At 55.8% G+C, this 21,962-nt stretch overlaps 1 protein-coding gene across 1 annotated transcript in view; it reads right to left on the bottom strand.

The window, feature by feature from the left end:
- Window positions 1-544: 544 nt before the first annotated feature.
- The window catches only part of VOLCADRAFT_107867 (uncharacterized protein), a gene marked incomplete at its 3' end in the record, with an annotated part of 22,089 nt that continues 671 nt past the window's right edge, over window positions 545-21,962 (bottom strand). Inside the window, exons 4-23 of the mRNA XM_002957849.1 lie at window positions 21,304-21,849; window positions 17,001-17,210; window positions 16,592-16,690; window positions 15,565-15,627; window positions 14,584-14,979; window positions 13,668-13,995; window positions 11,435-11,499; window positions 10,500-10,556; window positions 9,909-10,076; window positions 9,028-9,406; window positions 7,004-7,104; window positions 6,660-6,764; window positions 6,514-6,572; window positions 5,847-6,189; window positions 5,129-5,215; window positions 4,837-5,058; window positions 3,983-4,400; window positions 2,735-3,383; window positions 2,104-2,187; window positions 545-1,415 (exon numbers count right to left, since the gene is read on the bottom strand). Coding sequence (XP_002957895.1) covers window positions 545-1,415; window positions 2,104-2,187; window positions 2,735-3,383; window positions 3,983-4,400; window positions 4,837-5,058; window positions 5,129-5,215; window positions 5,847-6,189; window positions 6,514-6,572; window positions 6,660-6,764; window positions 7,004-7,104; window positions 9,028-9,406; window positions 9,909-10,076; window positions 10,500-10,556; window positions 11,435-11,499; window positions 13,668-13,995; window positions 14,584-14,979; window positions 15,565-15,627; window positions 16,592-16,690; window positions 17,001-17,210; window positions 21,304-21,849 — 5,250 coding nt within the window. The remainder of the gene's footprint in view (window positions 1,416-2,103; window positions 2,188-2,734; window positions 3,384-3,982; window positions 4,401-4,836; window positions 5,059-5,128; window positions 5,216-5,846; window positions 6,190-6,513; window positions 6,573-6,659; window positions 6,765-7,003; window positions 7,105-9,027; window positions 9,407-9,908; window positions 10,077-10,499; window positions 10,557-11,434; window positions 11,500-13,667; window positions 13,996-14,583; window positions 14,980-15,564; window positions 15,628-16,591; window positions 16,691-17,000; window positions 17,211-21,303; window positions 21,850-21,962) is intronic.

Here is a 21,962-nt window from a genome sequence, read left to right as displayed (position 1 = left end):
CGCCGGTCTCTATCTCGACTCCTACTTCGGCGACGCTCCTTTGTGCTGCCGCGTTCTCGGTCGCGGTCACGATCCCGACCCGGACTGCCTCGCTCCTTCTCACGTCGGTCCCTGTCCCTGTCCCGGTCGCGATCCCTTTCCCGATCACGGCTACGGCTGCGGTTGCGTTCCCGACGAGGTGCGCGATCACGTGAACGAGAACGGGAACGCCTTGATCTCGACCTAGAGCGCGACGGCCGGCCGGCTGATCCCCTGCAGGGACAACAGGGACAGCACGTAGGAGCAAAAGGGTGTGTGGTGAAGGGTTGTTATTGTCGTGTCAGGCATCACCTGCAGGCACGCTTTGTGTGATTCACATGCTGCCGAATGGGTCGTGATGTACTTCCAGCAGTAGACGTTTTGTCCACGGCGTGTCTCAATAACACAACCAAAAAACGGCGCCACAGGCGTCCCACAGACCTAAGTCCCGCGCTACGTGTCAATGCCAAGAACGGAACGCACGCCAGAACACACACACGCCCAGGTGCCCCATCCCCTAGCCTGCTCATGCGGAAGCACAGCGGGGCCATTCCTCCCGGCAACCATACCTGTCACTCCGTCCTCCCTCCCTCGCCCCACGGTGGCTGCTGCCAGCTCCTGCACCTGACCCTCGCCCTTCCAACGCCGGCGCTGCCGCCGGTGCCGTGCCTGACACCATTCCCATTCCCATACCCATGGGCATCACACCGCCTGGAACGAGCGGCGGCATGGCCCCCGGCATCAGGCCCGGCATCCCAAGGCCATGCATAGGGCCCAGCGCTCCCATGGGACCCATGGGTCCAAGGGCGCCCATGGGTCCCATGCCCGCAATCGCCGCCATGGGGTTTAGTAAATCCATCACACTAAGCCCGCCGCCAGCCCCTGGCCCAGCGCCGCTGTCGCTGAAAAACGTGTCCCCGCCGGCCCCGCTGCCTCCGCCGTAATCGTCGTCCTGCGTTCCTCCCCGCGTAGCAGCAGGCCCTGGCGTTGCACCACTCGCCGCTGCCGCCGATTGCGCAATGTTACCTGATGACCCGACAGTCTCCTGCTTGACGGCGCCGTCATACTCGTGCACTGCACCGCGTCCCCTGTCGTCATGGTGCTCAAGAGAATCCGGATGCGACGCGCCACGTGGCATCTCAGCGGCGTCATTGTCGTTGTTGTCGTAGCTGTTGGTGGCGGTGATATCGCCGAGACCGAATTGCCCCGGCGCTGCCGGCTGATGGTCCCCGCCAGGACGCACTTGCTGCTGCTGCTGCTGCTGATCGCGTGCCGCTGCGATGTTGTCCTCCTCCTCATCGTCGTCCTCATTGCCGTATCCGTCATCCATGTAGTAATCTCCAACGCTGCCAAAGTCCCCAAACGCCGTCGCCTCATCAGTAGTAGTCGTGCCCCACCTGCGGCATCACACGCCCACGCCAGAGCCTTCAATGATAATAATTAGCGCGGCATGGGCGTGTGTTCGTGCTTCGTGTTGGACACACAAGTTGGCCATGGGACTGCGTGTGTGTATAAATATGTGCGCGAGGGAGGAACGAGGGGACGGCATGGACACGTGTTGGCCATGGGAGCCAACTGGAACGTGGGGGGCATGAGGGGTCTTGGTCCCTCCCGTCACGGGATCAAGGCCTGTGCACCCTAGTAATATCTCCTCATCCTCACGAGCAAGGAGACATAAAAAATATATAAGAAAAGCGACAACATGGGCATAGGATTTAAAGAGCACTCAAGCGGTCACTGACTGCAACCATCACACCATTTTCACAACTCGCTTTGGGGGGGGGGGGTGTTATAGCAGAGGAGAGCAAATGTTCTCTCGCAACTGTGGGCGAGAGACTGGAGCCGAGGGAACAACCGTGTTTCGGTGCCCGGCTGCCGGCTGCTATTACTTATAGCATTAAAAAAGCATTTTTATTATCCTCACGAAGGAGGCATCCTCCTAATGTTATGAAGGCTCGTATTGAAACGGCAACGTAGCAGCTTTATATCTTGATAATGGTAGATTGTAGGAATCGAGGTGAGATTATACTACAGCGGCACAGTGGGGGCCCCGCCCGCAGTGAAACGCAGCTCTTTTTCTCTCACCCTTTCCTCTCCACGGCGGGCTCTGTGACGGTGTCCTGAGGCTCGCCAAGATGGGGCGCTGCGCCGCCGCCGGGTTCCCCTCGCCTGCCGACCGGGAGGCAGTGGAAACATTCTGTGCGGTCGTATCGTTAAGGACACCTCATTATAGCAAAACATGGAAATCACCCCTATACCGTACCACATCCACCACATCGCGAAACCCTATATCCTATATCCTATCACGAGCATATATATATGTATATATACATATATATGTATATATGTATATATATGTATATATATGTATATATATGTATATATATGTATATATATGTATATATATGTATATAGGGTTTCTTGGCCCTCTCTGTCTGGCTCGTGTATGGGCACTCGTTACACCTCTCTATCTGGGTAACGCAACCGAGGTGTGTAACACACACAGACACACACACAGTATTTTACCGCTACCACGAGCGATAAAGATAATACATATCCTGGCTTGCTCGCCTGCAGGACGCAAAAGCCAGCTAGCTAACTAGCAACAATGAATCAGTAACAACAATCTCGCACCACCGGCGGTCACATTTGGGCTTTTTCCGCAGGAACCAGAGCAGGAGCAGGAACCACCTAACCATTACAAACCCCCACTTACCCGCGAGACCCGGCTCCAAAGGCGCCAAAGCTCCCGCCACCGCCACCGCCACCACCGGCGTCTGCAACGGGGCCGGGCATCTGAACTCCCGGCCCAATCGGCGGCATGGCCAGCGCCGGCTCGTCCTTCATGATACCCGGTAGAGGTGGCGGCGGCCCGCCGCCGCCGCGGCCATTCATCCCCGACATCATGTCGTCACCTGTGCCGCCGCCGCTGTCGCCGCCGGCGTCAATGCTCCGCCTGCCCTCGGACACGGCGGCGGCGGCTCCGCCGCCACCGTCCTCATCATCGCCGTCACCGTCACCGCCGCTGCCGCCGTCAAGGTAAAAGTCCCCGTCAATGTCCAAATGGTGGTGGCCCATGGGTCCCATCAAGTCTATGGGGGGCATATGGGGCCCTCCGCCGGGGCCCATACCTGGCAGCGGCGGCCCGCTCATACGCCCAATGGGCGGCATCAGCTGCTGCTGCTGGCCATGCGGCAAGACGGGAGGTAGCATGTCACCAGGACCGGGGCGTCGGTCTCTATCGTGGCGGCCACGATCTCCCCGCATGTCCCGTTCCCACCGCCCCATGCCGCCGCCTCCCACCTCCTCCGCGCCCTCCCAGACTTGAGGACCACTGACACCGCCCGGCCAGCGACCGTGAGATCCTAAGGTGACACACGGACCGCCACATGCGGGCAGGGGTGAAGTATGGGGGAGGGGAGGGGAGGGGAGGGCAGCAAAGTCAGGGAGGGAAAACAAATACTGCCGACGTCCAGAGGAGCTGCAGGCAGGGCCCGGGGGTTCGGGACGGCACTTGGGTTCATGTGGGGCGCTAGTGGCGGTGGTGATAGTGGTGGTGGTAGTGGGAGCGCCGAAATACATTGTGGGAAAGTTTGGCCCCCAGCAACTGCTGTGCCGCATCCCAACCCGCAATGCAGTTGGTTACTTACTTGTCCAATGAGTCCATGAACTAGAACGAGATAACCTTAACAACAAAAACAACAACAATTATAATGGTAATAATAATAATAATAATAATAATAAATAAATAATAATAAAAATGGTGCAAAACGAGAAAGACCGTAATTCGCCCACGTAGTTGAGAATTGACAACATCAGCAATCGGTCCAAACATGGTTCACAACTCGGAGGGCGTCACTCAGTTAACGCTTTGCTTCTTGCACATGATTTCCACTCCACTCCACTCCACTCCACTACCCACTCCACCCCACAGCTATGAGCACACGCGAAATGCACAGCTTACGAGCATCCACAGGCGGGCTCCTAGACCGTTTCAGGGGCGGCCCCGGCATGTGTTGCGCCTCCAGCTCCGCCGCATGATGCGCAGGGGCCGCGGAGTCGTAGTCGGCATTGACGGGCGGGTGCAGGGCCCGAGGCCGCCGCTGACCGGCGGCCGCACCGCCGGCAGCTTCCTTCCTCGTACCGTCCCCTCCTCCCTCGCCCGTCGTATCAGCTATCGTGCCCTTGCCGCTGTCAGCTGGGACGGCGCCTCCGCCGTCCTTGTTGTTGTCGTCCTGGACCGCCTCCGCCTCTGCTTCCGACTTCACCTCCACCTTCACCTCCGCCTTTACCTGCGGCTGCTCGCCTGCCGCGGCGGCCTCCGCGCCGTCGCCGCCGCCCTCTTCCGCCTCCGCTGCGGCGGCGGCTGCTAGGTCGTTCGCCTGTGTGGTTGAGTGGGCGGTGCAACCACGCATGTGCGTAAGTTTGAGAAGGGGGAAAGGGACAAAAAGGAATTTCTGAGGGCAAGTCCTGTGTATGTGTATGTGTATGTGTATGTGTATGTGTATGTATGTATGTATGTATGTATGTATGTATGTATGTATGTATGTATGTATGGAGAACAGTATGCAAGGAAACGAGAAATGAACTGCTGTTACCCACTTCGGCTTGTCCTCGTATTGCGGCTCAGGTTTATCCAAAAAAATACCATACATACAAACACACACACATTCTCTCTCTTAGGCATGCGTTTACTTGATGTCGGCGATGTTTCTTCTTCCCTCTAATCACAAGCACCACATCACAAGCGGTCTTTCTCTGACACTCGACCATGCACACACACACACACACGCACACACACACACACACAAAGAGCACCTGTACCAGTGTGATGATGACGTCCGGATCTAAACGCGGCGCCGTACGACGGCGGTGAAGCTCTCGACCGCCCTTGCCGGGTGCCAGGCCGTACCCGCCCTCGTTGCCGTCCCATCCCGATTCCCCGAGTGCTCCATCCGCGTCGCCGTCCGGCAGACCGCCGCCGCCGTCCGACAACACGCCGCCGCCATCTGCTGCGTTGTTCCCGTCCTCCTCCCAGCGCTGAACAGCAAACATAAGTACATGCATACAATATAACGACAGGCAGACAGACAGACAGACAGACGCACACAGGCGTGCACAAATATATACAAGAGGAGAAGCGCGGGGAGGAACAGCAGCATCGCCAATGAGGGCAGAAGTGGAAGCGCAGAGCAGGCTGTTGGGCGGAGGAGGAAGAGGCGGGGAGGAGGAGGAGGACGAGCAGGAAGCTGGCAGGGCTGTGTGCAAGTTGACACCACGATGAGGATGATGATGATCATCATCACCACCATCGGAGCGACACAGCGTCGGGAGCACACTTTACCCGCCGGACCCATTCTCCCATTCCCATTCTCCCACTCCCATTCCTACCCCCCTCCCCCTCCATACATATGCGCAATTCTTTACTTCTGTTGCCTGTATTTCCCCCCCTTTCCAAGCCCAACCTCTACGGGCGTCCGGCGTGCGGATTGGCTGTGTGGCTGCTATGCATAGCCGGTGGCTGGTTGGATACCCACAGCTTGCACTGTTTAGAACTTTCATTCAAAGCCCCACATACACATCCCCCCCCACCCCTCCGCCCCCTCCCCAAACACACACATGGACCAAATCCCCCGTACGTCCCCATGCGCCTGCGTACGCCCAAACCCAAGACCCTCCGCCTCCAGCCACACCCACCTCTGCCAACCCACATCCCGGCAGCACAAACACCCTGACAACACTAGAGGGTGTACCATCCTCAAGATTACCTCCTCCTCCTCCTCCCGCGGCTCAGTTCATTTGCACACCCACATACTGACACCACTTACCTGGCTCTTACGAGTGCGAGCCGCCAAATTCCGCAACGCCGAAATAACCTCCGGCGGTAAGAACGGATCAATGTACTCGCTCACTCCGCGACTCCCGCCAATCCCAACCCCAACCCCGCCGACGGCAGTGTTGGCGGCGGAGGCAGAGGCTGCAGCCGCCGCCGCCGCCGCCGCAATGGCGACCGGGTCCAGGGCGGTGATCTTGTTCCGCAGCGTGAAGGTGTCTCTGAAAGTCCGCACTCTTGCGCAGTACTGTCGCCAGGAGGTTTCGTTCATGTCGTAGTTGAAGTAGTCGGCAGGGTTGGCGGAGGGGTTGCGCCAGGAGGCCTCGTGTGGGATGATCCTGCATGGCATGACATGACCCGGGTGGGGAGGATGGACGGACGGGGGGAGAGAAAAATCCCTTGTTCAGTGTCGGTGGTTGTGGTGGTTGTGGTAACGATGCTAGTATTGGCTGTTTGTTTGTTTCACTTGGAAACTTGCTGCGAGGTGCTTGCCCAGGTGGGGTCAGTTTTTGGTGTCGGATCAGGGCGGTTTGTTCTCTGAGGCTTTCTTTGCTAAGAGTCGGCCCCCACTAGAGCCGGGCATGTGCAAGGACACACACCACGATCTCAGCCTCACTGACACACGCATACATACATGCGTACACGCGAACCCGTGCCCCCACCTGTCCAAGTCCAGTTCGTAGATCTCGCCATGTCCCAGGGACAGGAAGGCTCGGTACTCCTGCGTGCGTGCGTGCGTGTGTGTATAGAGGGGAGGCGGGCCGGGGCGGGGCGGGGCGGGGCACAGTACGGCAGTCACGTAACTAACGAGGAAGGGGTTGGGGACATCGCCGAAACCCCCCAAGCTGGGCCCCAGCCACCCAGGGGACACCCCTGCTGGACACCCCTCGAGAGGGCGCTGCTGTTCTTCAATCTATGGGTGAAGGCGGTGGGGGAGCGAAGGCAGAGCAACGACATGACGCCATGGAGTACCGCAGTGCCTCGCACACGTTTTATACGTGTACATACATACGCACGCACGCACCCACGCAACTACGCACGGGACTAGATGCACGTCGCGGTTAGTTGCTCTTGGCCAGCATGAGGCACGAGCAGATATGATAATACATACATACATACATGCATACATACCACGCGGTAGCAGTACCTCACCTCGGGCGTCACCCTGGTTTGCTTGGGCAGCTTGATGGCCTGATCCGGTCGAGCCTCAGTGGGCCAGGCGGCCTCCTCGATGTTGTACCGAAAGTTGAGACCTGGGATGACGACATCAACCACCACCAACCGATCCGCCCGAAAACGTAATAACCGTCGGTTGGTGGTTAATTTGATGGGCGCAGTCCAAAAGAGACGCGCGGGCGGTGTGAGGAGAGGAGGGGAGAGGAGGCGAGAGGAGGGGAGAGGAGGGGAGAGGAGGGGAGAGGAGGGGAGAGGAGGGGAGAGGAGGGGAGAGGAGGGGAGAGGAGGGGAGAGGAGGGGGCTAGGCTGCGGATCATCCGTGGAAGCGAGCTAGGCAGCTAGGCACACGCGAATCTCGGTATAGGTACAGAATGTGTGTAAAAAGGGGAGGGCGAGTAAGAAAAAGAAAACGGAAATGTAGAAGAATGGTACGATGACTCAGCTGTTAAGAGTGGGTCACGGTGTACAACGAGATATCTCTGAAACGTTTGCAGAAGCGGCTCGCTGACGGCTGAAGTTTACAGAGGGGCAGAGGTGGGAACGCTCCCAACCCCCTGCAAACCCTCCACCAACAACTATTAACTACCACCAACTACCAACAACAGTTGACGCCCGCCCCACCCAGAGACCCACCCAGACCCACCCACGCCACCCATTCAAACCCATGTATGTATGTATGTATGTATGTATGTATGTATGTATGTATGTATGTATGTATGTATGTATGTTGTTACAGGGTGGTTAGCTTCGCCAGCGGCCCCCTTTCCCGGGGCAGTCCCTGCTCTCCCCTGCTAGAGGGGCACCCTAATCCGTCACCCCATCCGACTTCAAAATGTATTCGTTGGGTTCGGCAACTCACCACCAGCATCCAACCAAGTCTAGCGGATCAACGGCGCATCAACTCAGTTCCTGGTCAGCTCGCATGTATGTAAGCCTATGTAGGCAATCCAACTCCAAAACGGACGGAACAAAGTTGCACGTGTCCAGAATGAAAAGATCTACATGCCGGTGTTAAGCCCCCCAGCATTCGTCATCCACACCACACCTCCACCTCCCCACCCACCATATATGGGTTGCGGCTGTCGGGGCAGGAAGGGGCGGCCCCCGGGCGGCCCCGGACCGAACTGGGGTCTGGATCCGGGCGGGCCCCCCCCTGCCGCGTGAGGAGCCGCCGGCGGTGGTGGCGCGGCCCCCGGCGCCCCTTCCGGAGGTCTCGGTCCTGAAGGGAACGTACGACGGCGATATGGAGACAGAAGGAATCGTTTCGTACAATGATGCTGCTGCTGATGATGATAATAATAATGGTGCGAAAAAGTCGTCAAGGAGAAGGAACCGCCAACTGACGTCCAGAACACCAACTATCGTAGCAGGAGTAAGTCCCCGGAGATCGAGGGGTTAGCATTGCACGCGACCACCCAACCGAGTAATCTCAGCTACCGGGAGAATCCAAAACAAAGGGGTAAAGGGGGAGATCGTACGCAGGAAGGATCAGGAAGAAACAGTGCGGCGTTTCTTACCGGGGGATAGGGTGATGGGCGAAGGCAGGGAGGGGGATACATACAGTCGCACCGGGGAGCGGACATGCGGGGTCATGACAGCACATGACATCACCCCGGAATATCCGCGGGAGATGCGGACGGCGAAGTGGGACGTGTAAAAGCAAACCCCAGAAGTCCCCCCATGCAAGAGACGCCCCCGTTCCCCACCTCCCCACTCCCACCTACCCCTCCTACAGACCGGCAGACACCTACCCCTACCCACCCACCCACCCACAGGACGAGATATCAAGACTTAAGGAGTCCCGAAATTAGGGGTGCTTTGGACGTGTCAGTTAGCACACAGTCGATCCTTTGCTTCCTCTTGTGCTACAAAGTTCCACACACACCCCCACCCTCCCGCCCACTCACTCGCCCGCCCGATCGCCGCCCACCCCCCCACCTACACCGTCACGACCCCCCCACCTACACCATCACGACCCACCCGCCCGCCCGCCCACCCACCCGAAGCTCCAGGACCACCTCCACCTCCTCCCGGAGGCCAAGGCAGTGTCATGCCAGCCTTCGTCCCAGCATCACCACTATCCGCACCAGCCAGGGGCGCTCCCAGGGCGTCCAGCAGCGCTGAGGCCGCCGCATGCGCCGACCCCGCCGGCCCCCCCAGGCCTAGACCCGGTAGGAGGGGGCCGCCGCCGCTGCCTTGGCGACTGGCGCCGGCGGCTGTACCTGCAGTGGCGCCGCCACCACCTGCTCCCCCCCCTCCTCCTCCTCCTCCAGCTTGTTGCTGTTGTTGGGCCGCCATGGCTGCCGTGTCGAGTTCTTCGAGTGTGACTTCGAAGTTATCATCCTCGTCGGGAGCAGGGGCCTCAGCCTGCTGCTGCTGCTGCCGGTCGTGACGATGATGATGTTGCCGCCGGAAGGCGAACAATGCAGGGGGATGATGTCTTTTAAAAATAAAAATGTCTGGCAGGTGAGCGAGTTTGTAAGTCCGTTTATTATACCTGAGGCCTGTTTTGCAAAAAAAATAGATTTTTTTTCGGAGTCGCGCGGGAATCCTTTCCCAACCGGACAAGAAATCGCTAAACCACAACACCAACACCGCACAAACGTGCATATTCCCTCCTACTTTCCGTGTTTCAGGTGTTGTTACACTACCTTACCCAGTGTTGGATAGGGAAATACACAAGCCCATCACGCCACCCTCCTCCGGCAAATCCTTCAAGGGCCCTGTCTTACCCCACTTTCCTTCTCCCTGCTCACCGCTCCCCCCACGCCCCCCTTTCCCCACCTTAACCCTACACCAAACACGCAGTCCAACAGCGCCTGCCTGCGGCTGCGGGCCTTGCTGTCCAGCAATGCCAAATCGGCCATTTCGTAGGCCTTACCTGAGCCACTGCCGTCGCTGCTGCCCCTGCTGATGGTGTGGGGCCCGCAGCACCGCCCTCCGGCTGCCCACCACCTCCTCCAGCCGCGGCCGCAGCGCCAGCCACGCCCGCCTCCAGCCTTACCACCAGGCCCCCTCGTCCACCAGCTCCAGCTCCCCCTCCTGGGCCCTGCAAGGTGGCAGTCCCTCCCGCGCCAGGCCGGGAGCCGGCTGGCAGATCCAAAGGGTTGTGTACGTGTGTGCGCGTTACACTTGGGGGATGGGAAAGAGGGGGAGGCTTTACACTTTCTGACCGGGCGTGAAGGATCAGCCAAAGCAACCCAATCCAATGCAAGCCGACTCCATGGAGGACGGTAACTAATAGATATTACGACAAGGCTAAGTTGGATGCGTTGCAGGCTGAATGTTGGATGCGTTATAGGCTGAATGCGCCAGGGAGACACGCACGATGTTTGCTGCAGCGGTGGCGGCAGCAGTGGCGGCGGTGATGCGACTTGCCTGGAAAGCCTGAGCCAGCCACCCCCGCGGCGGCGGCGGCAGAGGGCCGGGCAGCAGCCGGCACAGGCGGTGGCAGTACCACGATTGGCATCACCGGTTTGATGGCAGCGAAGCGCGGGGGCAGGTGTATGGCGGGTGCCGCGCCGAACAACTGCACAGGTGAGAAGAAAATCGGGCCGGGTGCAGAAGGCGGAGGAGGAGGATGCGTGGGAGGGAAAGATAGGAAGGGGTGGGCGAAAGCGATAATGCAGAGGGGGAGTGGGTGGAGAGCGGCGGGTTGGGCTATCCGGAACGGTGAGAGGAGCTGGCGTGATGATTGGATGCTTTGTGATGTGAGAGCCGTGATGTGAGAGCCGTGATGTGGGAGAGAGGGATGTGTGCGGACAAGTGTGGACAAGGAAGAGGACATGGAGCGGAAAGCACGGTTGGTTGCAGTAAAGCGCGCCCGCGTTTCTTCGGTATCGTGGAGGCAGCTGCTATTCAACAGGCCGCCCCGCTCCAGAAAGGTGAAGAGGTGGAGGGGTAATTTCCCAATAATTCAATATTATCAGCTGCCGACTTCCAAAGCGAGCCCAACTGCGCAAGCCGGGAGGGGAAGAGGACTCCATTTTAACTCCCGGTAATGGCTCCACCTCATCCAAGAGTTTCTAACGAGTCTCCCTCCCAAGGGAGTGTCAGCTTGTGGAGCGCGGGAAGCCGATGGTCAACGTTAACCCACAGCGACGGTGACGGCAGCTGCAGCGGCAGAGGAAACTATTCAACGGACAGAACCGGGCCGCATTCCGAGGGCCGCAGTACGGCACTTCGAGGTGCTGTCCCTCTTCCTAGCGAGGATGGGAGCTGCTAAGCCCTTTGCACAGCCGCCATGTCCCATGGTGCTGCAGTTGCCCTTCCACGTGCCAGTTCATCATACGTTTTGACTAGCTTTGGAAGCTTGAACCCCAAGACATATGGCCCTGAACACCGTTGTACGATCGGTCCTGGATAGAGGGGATTTTCACGCAAAGCCACAGTTCCATTTTGCGGTACCTGGAGATAAACCTCGGCATCCTCCTCAGCATCCTTGTTGTCTTCGCTATTGAGTCCATTAGCCGCTACGAGGCAGGAGGAAGGTAGCGTCAAGACGAGACTTTGCCTCGTTGGTGCTGTGGAAAACGTGTTCGCCTTATGTGCTAGGACCCCCAGCTGCGGCGAGCGACGTACGTTTTGGAAGCGGCAAAGTCAATAGCTGCGGTGTGGGCGCCCCAGGGGATCCGAATAACGCGCCAAACTCGTCATCATCCATTCCTGAACAATTTCGTCAGTTTGAGCTGTAGATTCCAGGCCAAGCTTAGCGTAACCTCATTAGCGGCGGTGCAATATCTGTAACACGTCTTAAGCAATGATGTCTCTACAAGAAGGTATAAAACATTACTATTTGGAGGCTATATCGCTATGGAACAAGGCCGCGTCTATACGGCGTCAGCAACCATTTTGCTCCCATGTAAACGTCAAGATGGAAACCTAAGGCATTGTTGCTTCCATTCTTCCTTATGAAAGATCATAGAATAAGCTTCCAGGGATTGTTAATCTGTGACTGTAAAGTGAAAGCGTGTAAAGCGGGTCATTACGACCAACGATAAACTGAAAACAATTTTGTACGGGTGAAGCGCTTTTGTTTATCATCATGTGTTGGTTTAAAGGCCTATCCGGCGTGCCGTGGAGTTTCCTAGTTATACAGAAGCGCGAGAGATAATTTTGTTATGGGACCAGGCGAAGTTGTAATCTTCTGGCGCAGATTCGGAAGGCCCGAAAACTTTTGTTGTGGAAACGGACTTCGACTTTCCTGATTTCTGGTCACATGTGCGCCCCTTGACGGATATCCGTTCGAAGGATGGATTTCGACAACCGAAGTGCCGATTTACCGACAAAGGCAAGATGTTACGAAGGCTGACGACGAAGTCTGGCGACTATTTTCCACGTCTCCCAAAGAATCCCTGTGTCACAGCCATGCACTTCTATCGACAAGCTCCTGTAACGCGCCCAGATTCTGACGCTAGAGACGTAAAACCTTGCAACTACGCCCCGCCTACTTTCAAAGCCGCTGGAGGCCATATCATCGCAAGGCCGCATGTAGACGGCGGTCAGCAGCAATTTGCTCAAGAGTCAAAGTCACGTATAGCAGGTCACACAGCCGGCCAAAAGTACTGGGGACTCCCTGTGATGGACACAGCTGCGGGTCGCACATCTTCCTCTCAGAGCAACAACAGTCACCAACAAAGCGTAATACTCGGCTTCGCAACAGTCTCCAACCATTACACGACAATCTGCCAATCAACTGCAGCGTCCAGCGGCTTGCCGTCCTCGAATTGTCAAGGCAGCGCTTGCAGACGCATAAGACGCGGATTAAGGTGCAGCGGTGGATTTCCCCAGCCATACAGCTCATAGCCACTGCCGGTCGCCAACACTACACCTTTTTCCCCCTGCGTGAAAGCAAAGCAGCGACGTACACGCGCAAGAACTGCTGTTACTGCTGTGCTGCGGTGGCCGCACGGTCCCTGCCGTCGCCGTTGTCTATCTCCATGCGCCTTCAGGCTCGGCCATCGTGTCGCATACAGCCTTGCTTTCCTGTCTGTGTGTGTGTACGGCCACAAGCCCCGTCCGCCCGATCTATGTCCCCGGTCCACAGCTGACCCTGAGTGCAGGCGGCACCGGCAGAAGCACGAGCAGTGAACGATACGTCATCAGTGCACGGCTGCTAGGCTCATGTCCCGCGAGGTAGACCTGATCACGTACCTGCAACATGTCACAACATGTCCGTGACATTAAATACTAGCAAGTAACAGTTATGCGTGTATATGCAAGCGGAAGCCTGGCTGCCGTGTTTTCAGAGTGCTGCACACGCGTCCCGGAAACTGAAACTGAAGGCCGTTCTTGCCCCGAGACACACACAGTGGTGATGATATAAAGGAGCACGGCGGCGGCGACCTTGAAACGGACAGAGTGACACCGGGGGGAAGGACGAACCACGAACGAGTGAAGCTTCTGCCAAGGAAACAAGTGTACAAGAAGCAGAACTGACACCGGGGGGGGCCCCGTCCGGTGAATCCCGAGGATCAGATTTTTTCCGCAAGCGAAGGTGAAACTGCGGCGATCACCCAAGCCGCCCGCCAAGCGATGTTCACCAGCACTGCCATTGCCCACCAAATGTTCCATCCGAACACTCAAACGTAAGGTGCCACGACGAGCCAATAAGTCCCAATCATTGCCTGGCCCGATTTACCTGGCCCCACAACAATAACAATCCTACGCAAGCCTCCTCGTTTGGACAGTGATAGGGTACTCGCCTGTGGCAGCGCCTCCCGGCGCCAGGTCGTTGTCTGGGAGCGGCCTTCCCACGCCGCCTCCTGGGGGCCGGACCCCGCCATCAGGGCCGCCTCCGCCGCCTCTTCCTCGGCCAGGGCGTCGAGGTCCTCTACCGCATCCGCATCTAGCATCGCGGCTACCTCTTCATCTGACGGCATCGCGGCATGTGCTGCGGCGGTTGTTCCGTGCTCGCCTCGGGTGCCGCGGCAGCGGCGGATGCGACTGAGGTCGCCGCCCTCTTCGGGCTGGGGGGTTAGGGTTTGGGATGAGAACGCCTGTACGTCGTGTGCCGCGGGCCGCTACGTGCCTCGAGGACGCAGGACCGGATATTACGGACAAGTTTAGGCGGTAGCAGATGCCGTGCGGGCTGCGGCATCTGGTGTACGTGTGCTGTTCGCGCAAATTGACGTGATATAATTGGTATAGTTGGTATAGTTGGTGTAGTTGCTGTTCGTTGATATTCTTTCTATACACAAATCAAACTCTGCCTTCTGCTGTTTAAGCAGCAAATTCGCTAGTCCGTAATTGGCTGGATTACGTAAAGGGCTGCGGGCTTGCTACCCGCTGTTTGCAGTCGCATGCGATTCCGAAACAGCAGGCAAGGCTGTTTCGGCACCTATATTAAGCGTTCACAAAGCGAAAGAAGTCCCAGCGGTTGAAGGTTAACGTTTCCTTGCAGTTGCGCATCGGAAAAATCGGCCAACAACTTATCGTGCCAGTCCTTGCGTTGGGAGCAAGTTCAAGCGTTATAAAAAAACAGGGCCACAGAGAACTCGTTTTAGTAAAGTGGAGGGGTCGCAGCTGAACCATGGGACATGTATTGGAGTTACTACCTGCTCTCGTGAGCCATCTGCTGCAGGTAGCCGCTCAGAGCTGACGTCCCCATTTTGCTCCTGGCACTCGTCAGGGATGCGCTCCCCTGAAGCAGAGCCTCCAATATCTGAAGCAGCACAAACCGCTGCACTGCTGCTATCGCGGCCGAAAGGCATGGTCAGCCAAGCAGCGGTTATGTGCCGAAGCTTGAATTTGCGCGGCGTAAGGTGAGTGGATACGCCTTTACAAGAAATTGGGATTGCTGATGCTTTAAGGCGAACGGCCCCTGCTTTGAATACAGCAGCCGCTCCGCTGCGGATCGCCCTGGACGGAAGCCAACAGTGTCGGAACTGCTGTTCCTTTGTTGCAGAAGCCACCGTTAGCGGACGCTGCTGCACCAAGCCCGGGGCGCAGCACTGTTGTAGACGTAGATGTGCAAGGAACAAAGTCATGTCGTTCAGAGAAGTAAAAATTGCATTTAGTGCTTCTTTGCCTTAACTTCTGGACCGTTACTGGTACAAATTTTACTCATAAATGAAGGAGACCCAAAAACGTAGCATCCGCTATGAGTCCTTGAACAGCGAGCGTACGGCCGCTCTATTCTTTTTCCCCATCTTGTTACAATAACGCCGTGAGTTAAAGCATCTCGACAGCAGAGCGGCTTTCTGCCTCCACTGTGAAAGGGCTAAAGCCCATATGACCATGCCGAGCCGCCCGAGCGCGCATGGCAAAACCCCGAGGATTGCGCAAGTGATCACCTTGCGTTGATTACGTCCCTGCCCTTTGTACACACCGCCCATCCCCCCTATTGATTGGGTGTGCTGGCGAAGTGTTCGGATTTACTTTGACTGGGCCAACCTGCTCATGGATGAGAAGTGAGAAGATTAGTAAATCATCCGGCCCCTAGAGGAAGGACAAGTCGTAACAAGGTTTCCAAAGGTGAACCTGCGGAAGGATCATTGGATCTATCAAAATCCACGCCTGTGAATCATATGGCTGACCTCTAAGGCATCAGCTTGTACGACAAGAATGCTGGCTATACAAGTTCTTGAACGAGGTAATGTCTGTGTGGCGAGGAGTGATTTAATAGAACAGTAGACCGACCGAGACCGATACCAGATTAGAGCGTAGGACACAAGGTCGGAGAGAGCAATTCTTTGGACTGCCCCGGTCGCACAATTCCTGTGCTTCCCTAATCCGACACCCCGAACAGGCCAATTCTGACTGTCCGAATGTCCCTGCCAGGCCAATTCGACACCCCGACACCCCGTGTGCGTGTGCGTGTGCGTGTGCGTGTGTTTTTTCAACGAAAAGATACCACCACCCGAACCGACCCGAACCAGTGGCATGGCGAGACGCCCACAATGTAAAACCCTTTCATTCGTTTATTCATTCGTTCATTCATTCATTCATCGAATCATTCACACAGACGAAGAGATGTAAACACGCGCCTGAACACAACACTGTGGATACAGAACCGTGCATGGCGCTGGGTGGCCACTGCAACACAAGTTAACCGTGTGCTGCCGTCCACAGATCCTGCAATCAAGCTGGCTTTTCCCCAGGACTTCCTGAGCAGAGGGCTGAGACTTCTCCTCTCTGAATACTTTCCATGGATGCACCATGGTTCATTTACCACCGTTCGACGCAAGAACCTACGGTGATAGTATAAAATGAAATACTTAGTATACTGGGTTACAAGGATGGTTAGAAATGCTTCCCTGTTGCGTAAATGACTTCAGCTTTCAAAAGGGAACACGCCCCTCAGAACACGCCTCAGGGGTTCCAACTTCCGACAAACTAAAAACTGCCCAACTGAAGGTGAGATGGGGAAAGTGAAGAAAGGTGGCAAGTCGGGTGAGGGTAGGTGTGAATCCGACTTTAAAAGGGATCTCCAAACTCTATCCCTCCCCTCCCTCTCCAAAACCGCCTTACATGGTCAGACTCCTACATCCTCCCCCTTTCACCCCTTCCTTCTTTGCAACTCCCCCAATTCCCCCCCATTTCCCCCTCACCCGTACGCCCCACCTGCTGCTGACGCAACATATTGTTTTGCGGTTCCGTGAGGATGCGATAAAAGTCCTCGGCAGTAAGGCCCTTGAGCTCCACTCGGATGGGAAGGCGACCCTGAGGACGAGGAGGAGGAGGACGGGGGGGAGAGGGGTGTCAAGGGGGATGGAGGGGGGAAGGGAGGAATGAATGCAAGACGTAAAAGCTCAACTGGTCTGGGGAGTAGGGGGTGGGGAGACACGGCCTCCAGGAAGGGAGGAGGAAAACCCTTAAACCCTAAGAGGGAGGAGACGAGGAACGGGGCTTCAATTAAAACTCAGGGCAGCTCGGGGGGTCGCACACACGGATCGGTGGCCCCAAAACCCTAATGGCCCCCCTTCCCCTCCGTCCCCTCTCCTCGTCCCCCCCCCCCCGCCCTGTGCAGTACCTGCAGCTCCTCCGCCAGCATGTCAGACGGCTTGGCTGTGTGGAAGGCTCCCGAGCAGATGAACAGCACGTGTTCAGTGGACATGTTGCCGTGCTTGGTGGGCACCACACTGCCTTCAATGATGGGCAGCAGGTCTCTCTGGACCCCCTCGCTGGAGACACCGCCACCCGTCACCACGCGGACGCTGCTGGGGTCAACAATCTTGTCGATCTGGTGGTGGTGGTGGTGGTGGTGGTGGTGATTCGGGGGGAAAGGGGAAATGAGGTGAAACTATGAACCATTTGACCGACAGAGACCGACATCAGACATGGGCCTCTGCGCCCTCTTTTACTTAGTTAGCAGAATGCTATTTGATTAGCAGAGTACAGTGTTGGCCCTTCTCCTAACCAACTAACCTGAACCAAATAACTTCATGTGAAATACGGGCCAGAATGGCCTTTTAGTGCGTGCCGTCAGCCGATGTGCAATGTTTCCTGTTCTCCGTGGCTTTTAGGCGTTCTAGTACTGCCCTTGGGCCTTCGGCTCGTATGGGTAGTTTTACAGGTATGGGGTCACGCACCCCCAACCATGTAACACACACATACACACACATATAAGCACATGTAAAATGCATGAGATATGAGCTTAGAGCTGTGTCTCTTAGAAACCAAGACAACCCTCAACGAAGGGAACCTTCTTGCGAAGGGGACCTTCTTGGCAAGGGCAAGTTTGTGGAAGTGGCTGTGACCGACTGGGTGGTCATGCAAGACACGAAGCTTGGCGAAATCCGTGGATGCGAGGGTCGAGTTGGTTATGGGTTGTTCTAGCTCCGTGACAGTTCGTTGGAGTCTAGAAACATTCATATCCGCGAGAACCTGTTGTGCCCCGGTGTAAGAAAGCTCCTCAGCTAGGGTTTCAGTTTTCGTGCGGAGTATGCTTCGGCAGAAACGTTGTCTAGCTGCTCACGCAGACTATCCTGCACCGCATGGAGCTCTGCGTTTGCGACTGCAAGTGTTTCTGTTGTCTCTCGCGCTTGTTGACTACCAAATATGCTGCACATTGAGCTTCTGCCGCGCGTCGTGTGCTATCTGGGCTCGTATGGCTGGACCTTTCGGCATGTGGCACCCCGCTTCCTGTTTTTCATTCATATAAGTCACATAACCTGCTAAAATTATGAATTGAAAAATTGCAAACAGCTTCCAACAGGCTAACCCAGTAGGTCCTCCCATGTGACCCTCGGAGTCCAGCGCCTCACACTCAAGGAATAATTTACGACGACCCTAACAACTTTGTTACTTAAGTTGGAATAAATTGAGACCCGTCCTAAACGAAAAAAAAACCACTGCCTCGGACCAGTAGCCAGCTCTGCACAAATTCGATTTTTTTATTTCTGCATTTTAATTTTACGTTGATTTCAAACTACGGCATTTCTCCTTGTTTCTCCTATCGTACTATACGAAGCATGCATGCAGTATTAAGAGTTATCTGGCACCAGCAGGGAACGAGCCGAAACGGAAACCTGCGGAAACGGAAACCTGCGTAAATAGGTTTCGTCACGCTTTCCGCAGCGAAGCCCAGATTGGCGGAAATGCGGAAAGAGAATCCGCATTTCCGCGTTTGCTGTACGGCGGAAATTGAAAAACAGATTCCAGGCATGCGTTTGCCATTTAAAGACTGCGTTTTACACTATAGAGTTATTAGATTAAGTCAAATGTCAACAACCACTGGCCCCGACCTGGGGGCTGCCGAAGTCATAGAGATTGACTGTGTTTCTGCTCAGAAGAAGGTTTTTTGATAATTGATTCCACAATGTTCCTAAACGTGGTTGAAGTTGAACAGAGCCACGTCGTTGCAGTTATCGTTGTGCGGTGCCATTGTTAGATACTTTAGCCCTCTCGCCTTTTTTATTCCTTTTGATTTTTTTATTTTGAATTCATATTGTTTGGACGATTACTGGATTAATGCACAGTCAGCGTAGACTTGTCCGTGAGGCATGCAGACATGCCGGACGGGTATGTGGAGTAGGCATGCAGACATGTCACTGCTCCGCAACGGACAGGGAGACGATTATTATCAGTGTTTCATGGCTCCCCGGGCCCTTACCCCATGTAACATATGAATGGCAATTTCTGAGCATCCCAGAGCAATCCGTCAGCCAACAACACTATGGGGGTGGTATACGTCAGGGCTGCTCAGGCCTGGGGTCTCAGAGTTCAAAGAGGGGCGGGCTGCTTGAAGGGGGCAGGGTGAACACCGTCAAGGGTGTGGGCACACAAGTTGATCGCTTGGCCCCCGCCACCCCCAGTAATACTTTTAGATGGCTCTACCTTCGAGCACGATTGGAATCCACCAGATTCTAGATCCCACCGGACAGAACCGCACTGCCACAAGCTGGTTTCAGACTGTCCATGTTATCGCCACACTGAGAAGAGCTAAAAAACATCGTTACGTATTCCTTTTATAGTTTTCGCAGCTTTCCGCAGTTTCCGCAGCCTTTCCGCAAAGGGCCTCCCGATTACGAAAAGTTTCCGCAGACCTGGTCAAGTTTCGGCTCGTTCCCTGGGCACCAGGACCTCCTTTCGTGACAAGTAATGTGTCTTCTTGACCAGCAATCTTTAATTAATCGAAGCTGTATTTTCCTTGCTCTTGCTGAGTGGAGGCTACTCTCCAAGCATCCGCTGGTCTTGAGGACGAAGTGTATACCGTACTGCCACGATATTCTTGTGACACGCTTTTTGGGAAAGCTCGAAAAATCATAGCCGGAATTATGCTTATGATTTGCAATTTTGGTGACGAGTGCCGGATATAATTGCAGTTGTGACACACATTTTGGCGACGTTCCTGAGAGGTCCCGAGCAGAAACCGCAGCATTGTTACTGTGTTCATTCGTTCGTTGCACTGAGAGAAAACCGCAGGAAACATACAGCACGTAGATGAAGCGCAAGGAAGTCAATAGGAGGGTAGGATCCGGGCTGGAATTAGGGAAGAGCTCTGTCGCAGAATTAGCCTGGATTTTATTCCTGACAAAAGAATTGGTCTGCCGAGGTCTGGAATTGTTCTGGCGGACTCGCCGGAGGTATTCGAATTGCGCTGTGGAGCCTCGGAATTGGGCTGTGCTGGGCCTGAATTGGCCTGTCCGGGTGTCGAATTGGCCTGTCCGGGTGCCGAATTGGCCTAACAGGGTATTGAGTTAGCCTGACAGGGTATCGAATTGACCTGTTCGGGGTGTCAAATTGGCCTGACAGGGTATCGAATTAGCGTGTTCAGGGTGTCGAATTGGCTGTCAAGTTGGCAGGATTGGCTCGGGCTGGCATCCAAAAGCACATGACTTTTAAGGAATTTACAGAAAACTTTGCAAGAGGACCGCTTACAAGTGCCTCGTGTGCGTATTAGTTTCGATCCCACGACATGGAGTGGGAAAACTTGCACACCTGGTTACCGTACTCTGGCACTACTACTACTACCGGAGGCAAGCACTCAGGGCCACGACTGCATTACCCAGTCAAGTCAGCCGCCGAGGTCCCACTGTTTTCCCACCACACTTCATCGGCAGTTTGTCCAGTTTATCCCACAACACTCGTATGCATGAATAGGTTCGGGTGGAAACAATGACAAATCTCTGATACACCGCTAAACTCAGTACCACGAGCTACATTGAAAACAAATGAAAATGCAGATGTCTGCCGAGAAGAATATGTTCGCCATATGCAATCTATGCCTTAATCCATCGAGCTCTCCGTTGGGCGGGGCATGGCCCATGAAGTCGCCCCTGGTATTCCGCCCATGCAACCAAACACTGACACAAAACGTTGCACGCCTGGGCCCATGTAAACCACGACACTTCCGTGTGGATTGGCTACCCGCGCTCCCCATGTCAGGGGTCCTCCCTCCTGCTGTTGACACCCAGATTGCCCACGCACAAACGCCAAACGTTGGCGCAGAAAACAGACAGGCCATTGTAGTATGGCATCAAACCACGCATAACCCACAGCGGCTTTCAGCAGCAGTACTGCTTGGTGAATGCGACCGGCCGTGTACTCCGTTGCACATCTCTGGAAAAACAGGCTCTGATAGCTTGCACCACCATGCACCCCAAAAGGCGGGTTGACAAACACATTGCCCATCCACGCGTTGCACTCCAACAGACCATCGGATTCCATATCGTAATACACTGTTGCCCCAACACGTGTGTTAGCAGCCGCGGACGAGCATGGGTCCAGGTCGATCCCGCCAGGAGTGAACACCTCGCGCACCAGCTCTATGATACTCAGTGGGGTGAACCACTCCGGACTCTCACTGGAGAGAAACAGGCGCACATTCCCACCCCCTCCGCTTCGAACCATATGGACTCCCCCACCAGACTCGCTATCGCTGACATCCATGTCGCCACGTCGGGGCTGACGATGCGCTGTGCCTCCGGATCCATGTTGGGACCAACGGTGCGCGCTCCAGGTGCAGGACTGGGTGAAGTGCGCGGTGAGACACGGCGCCCACTGTCTAAGGCATTGGGCTGCTGCTCTCGCCGACGTGTGCGCCTGTGCTGAAACTGGCTGTAGAGGCGCTGATACTCCTCCTCCGCCGCCTCGTCTGACATGCCATATAGATGCATGCGCATGCCAGGTGGCCAGGCACAGCTGACGTCTCGCACTCCAGGTGGTGGCATGGGCCGCGCGACAAGGCCACCATGTTGGGTGAGCCGCTGTGTCTCTTGCTTGCACGCCATCATGTGCTGGCGTGTTTTGACGTGGTTGATTATATTCTCGATGTTGCCAGTCTTAGCACCGATGAACCACCCCCTGATGCCGCCGCTGATGCAGCAGGCATATGGGTCTACACCGCCGAGCTCTGACCAGTTTGTTTTGAACTCGCCTACACAGGGTTGTAAAACAAGGGGGCATTTCTGTTGTCATATGGTATGATGTTTCATAGACGTCGGTATGTATAACATTATGCAATTGGGTGGGTGGGGTGAGGTGGGTTCCT

Source organism: Volvox carteri (assembly GCF_000143455.1).
Source record: "Volvox carteri f. nagariensis unplaced genomic scaffold VOLCAscaffold_81, whole genome shotgun sequence".
Taxonomy (NCBI): Eukaryota; Viridiplantae; Chlorophyta; class Chlorophyceae; order Chlamydomonadales; family Volvocaceae; genus Volvox; species Volvox carteri.
Note: the sequence above shows the minus strand (reverse complement) of the source record. Positions and strands in the feature narration are given on the sequence as shown.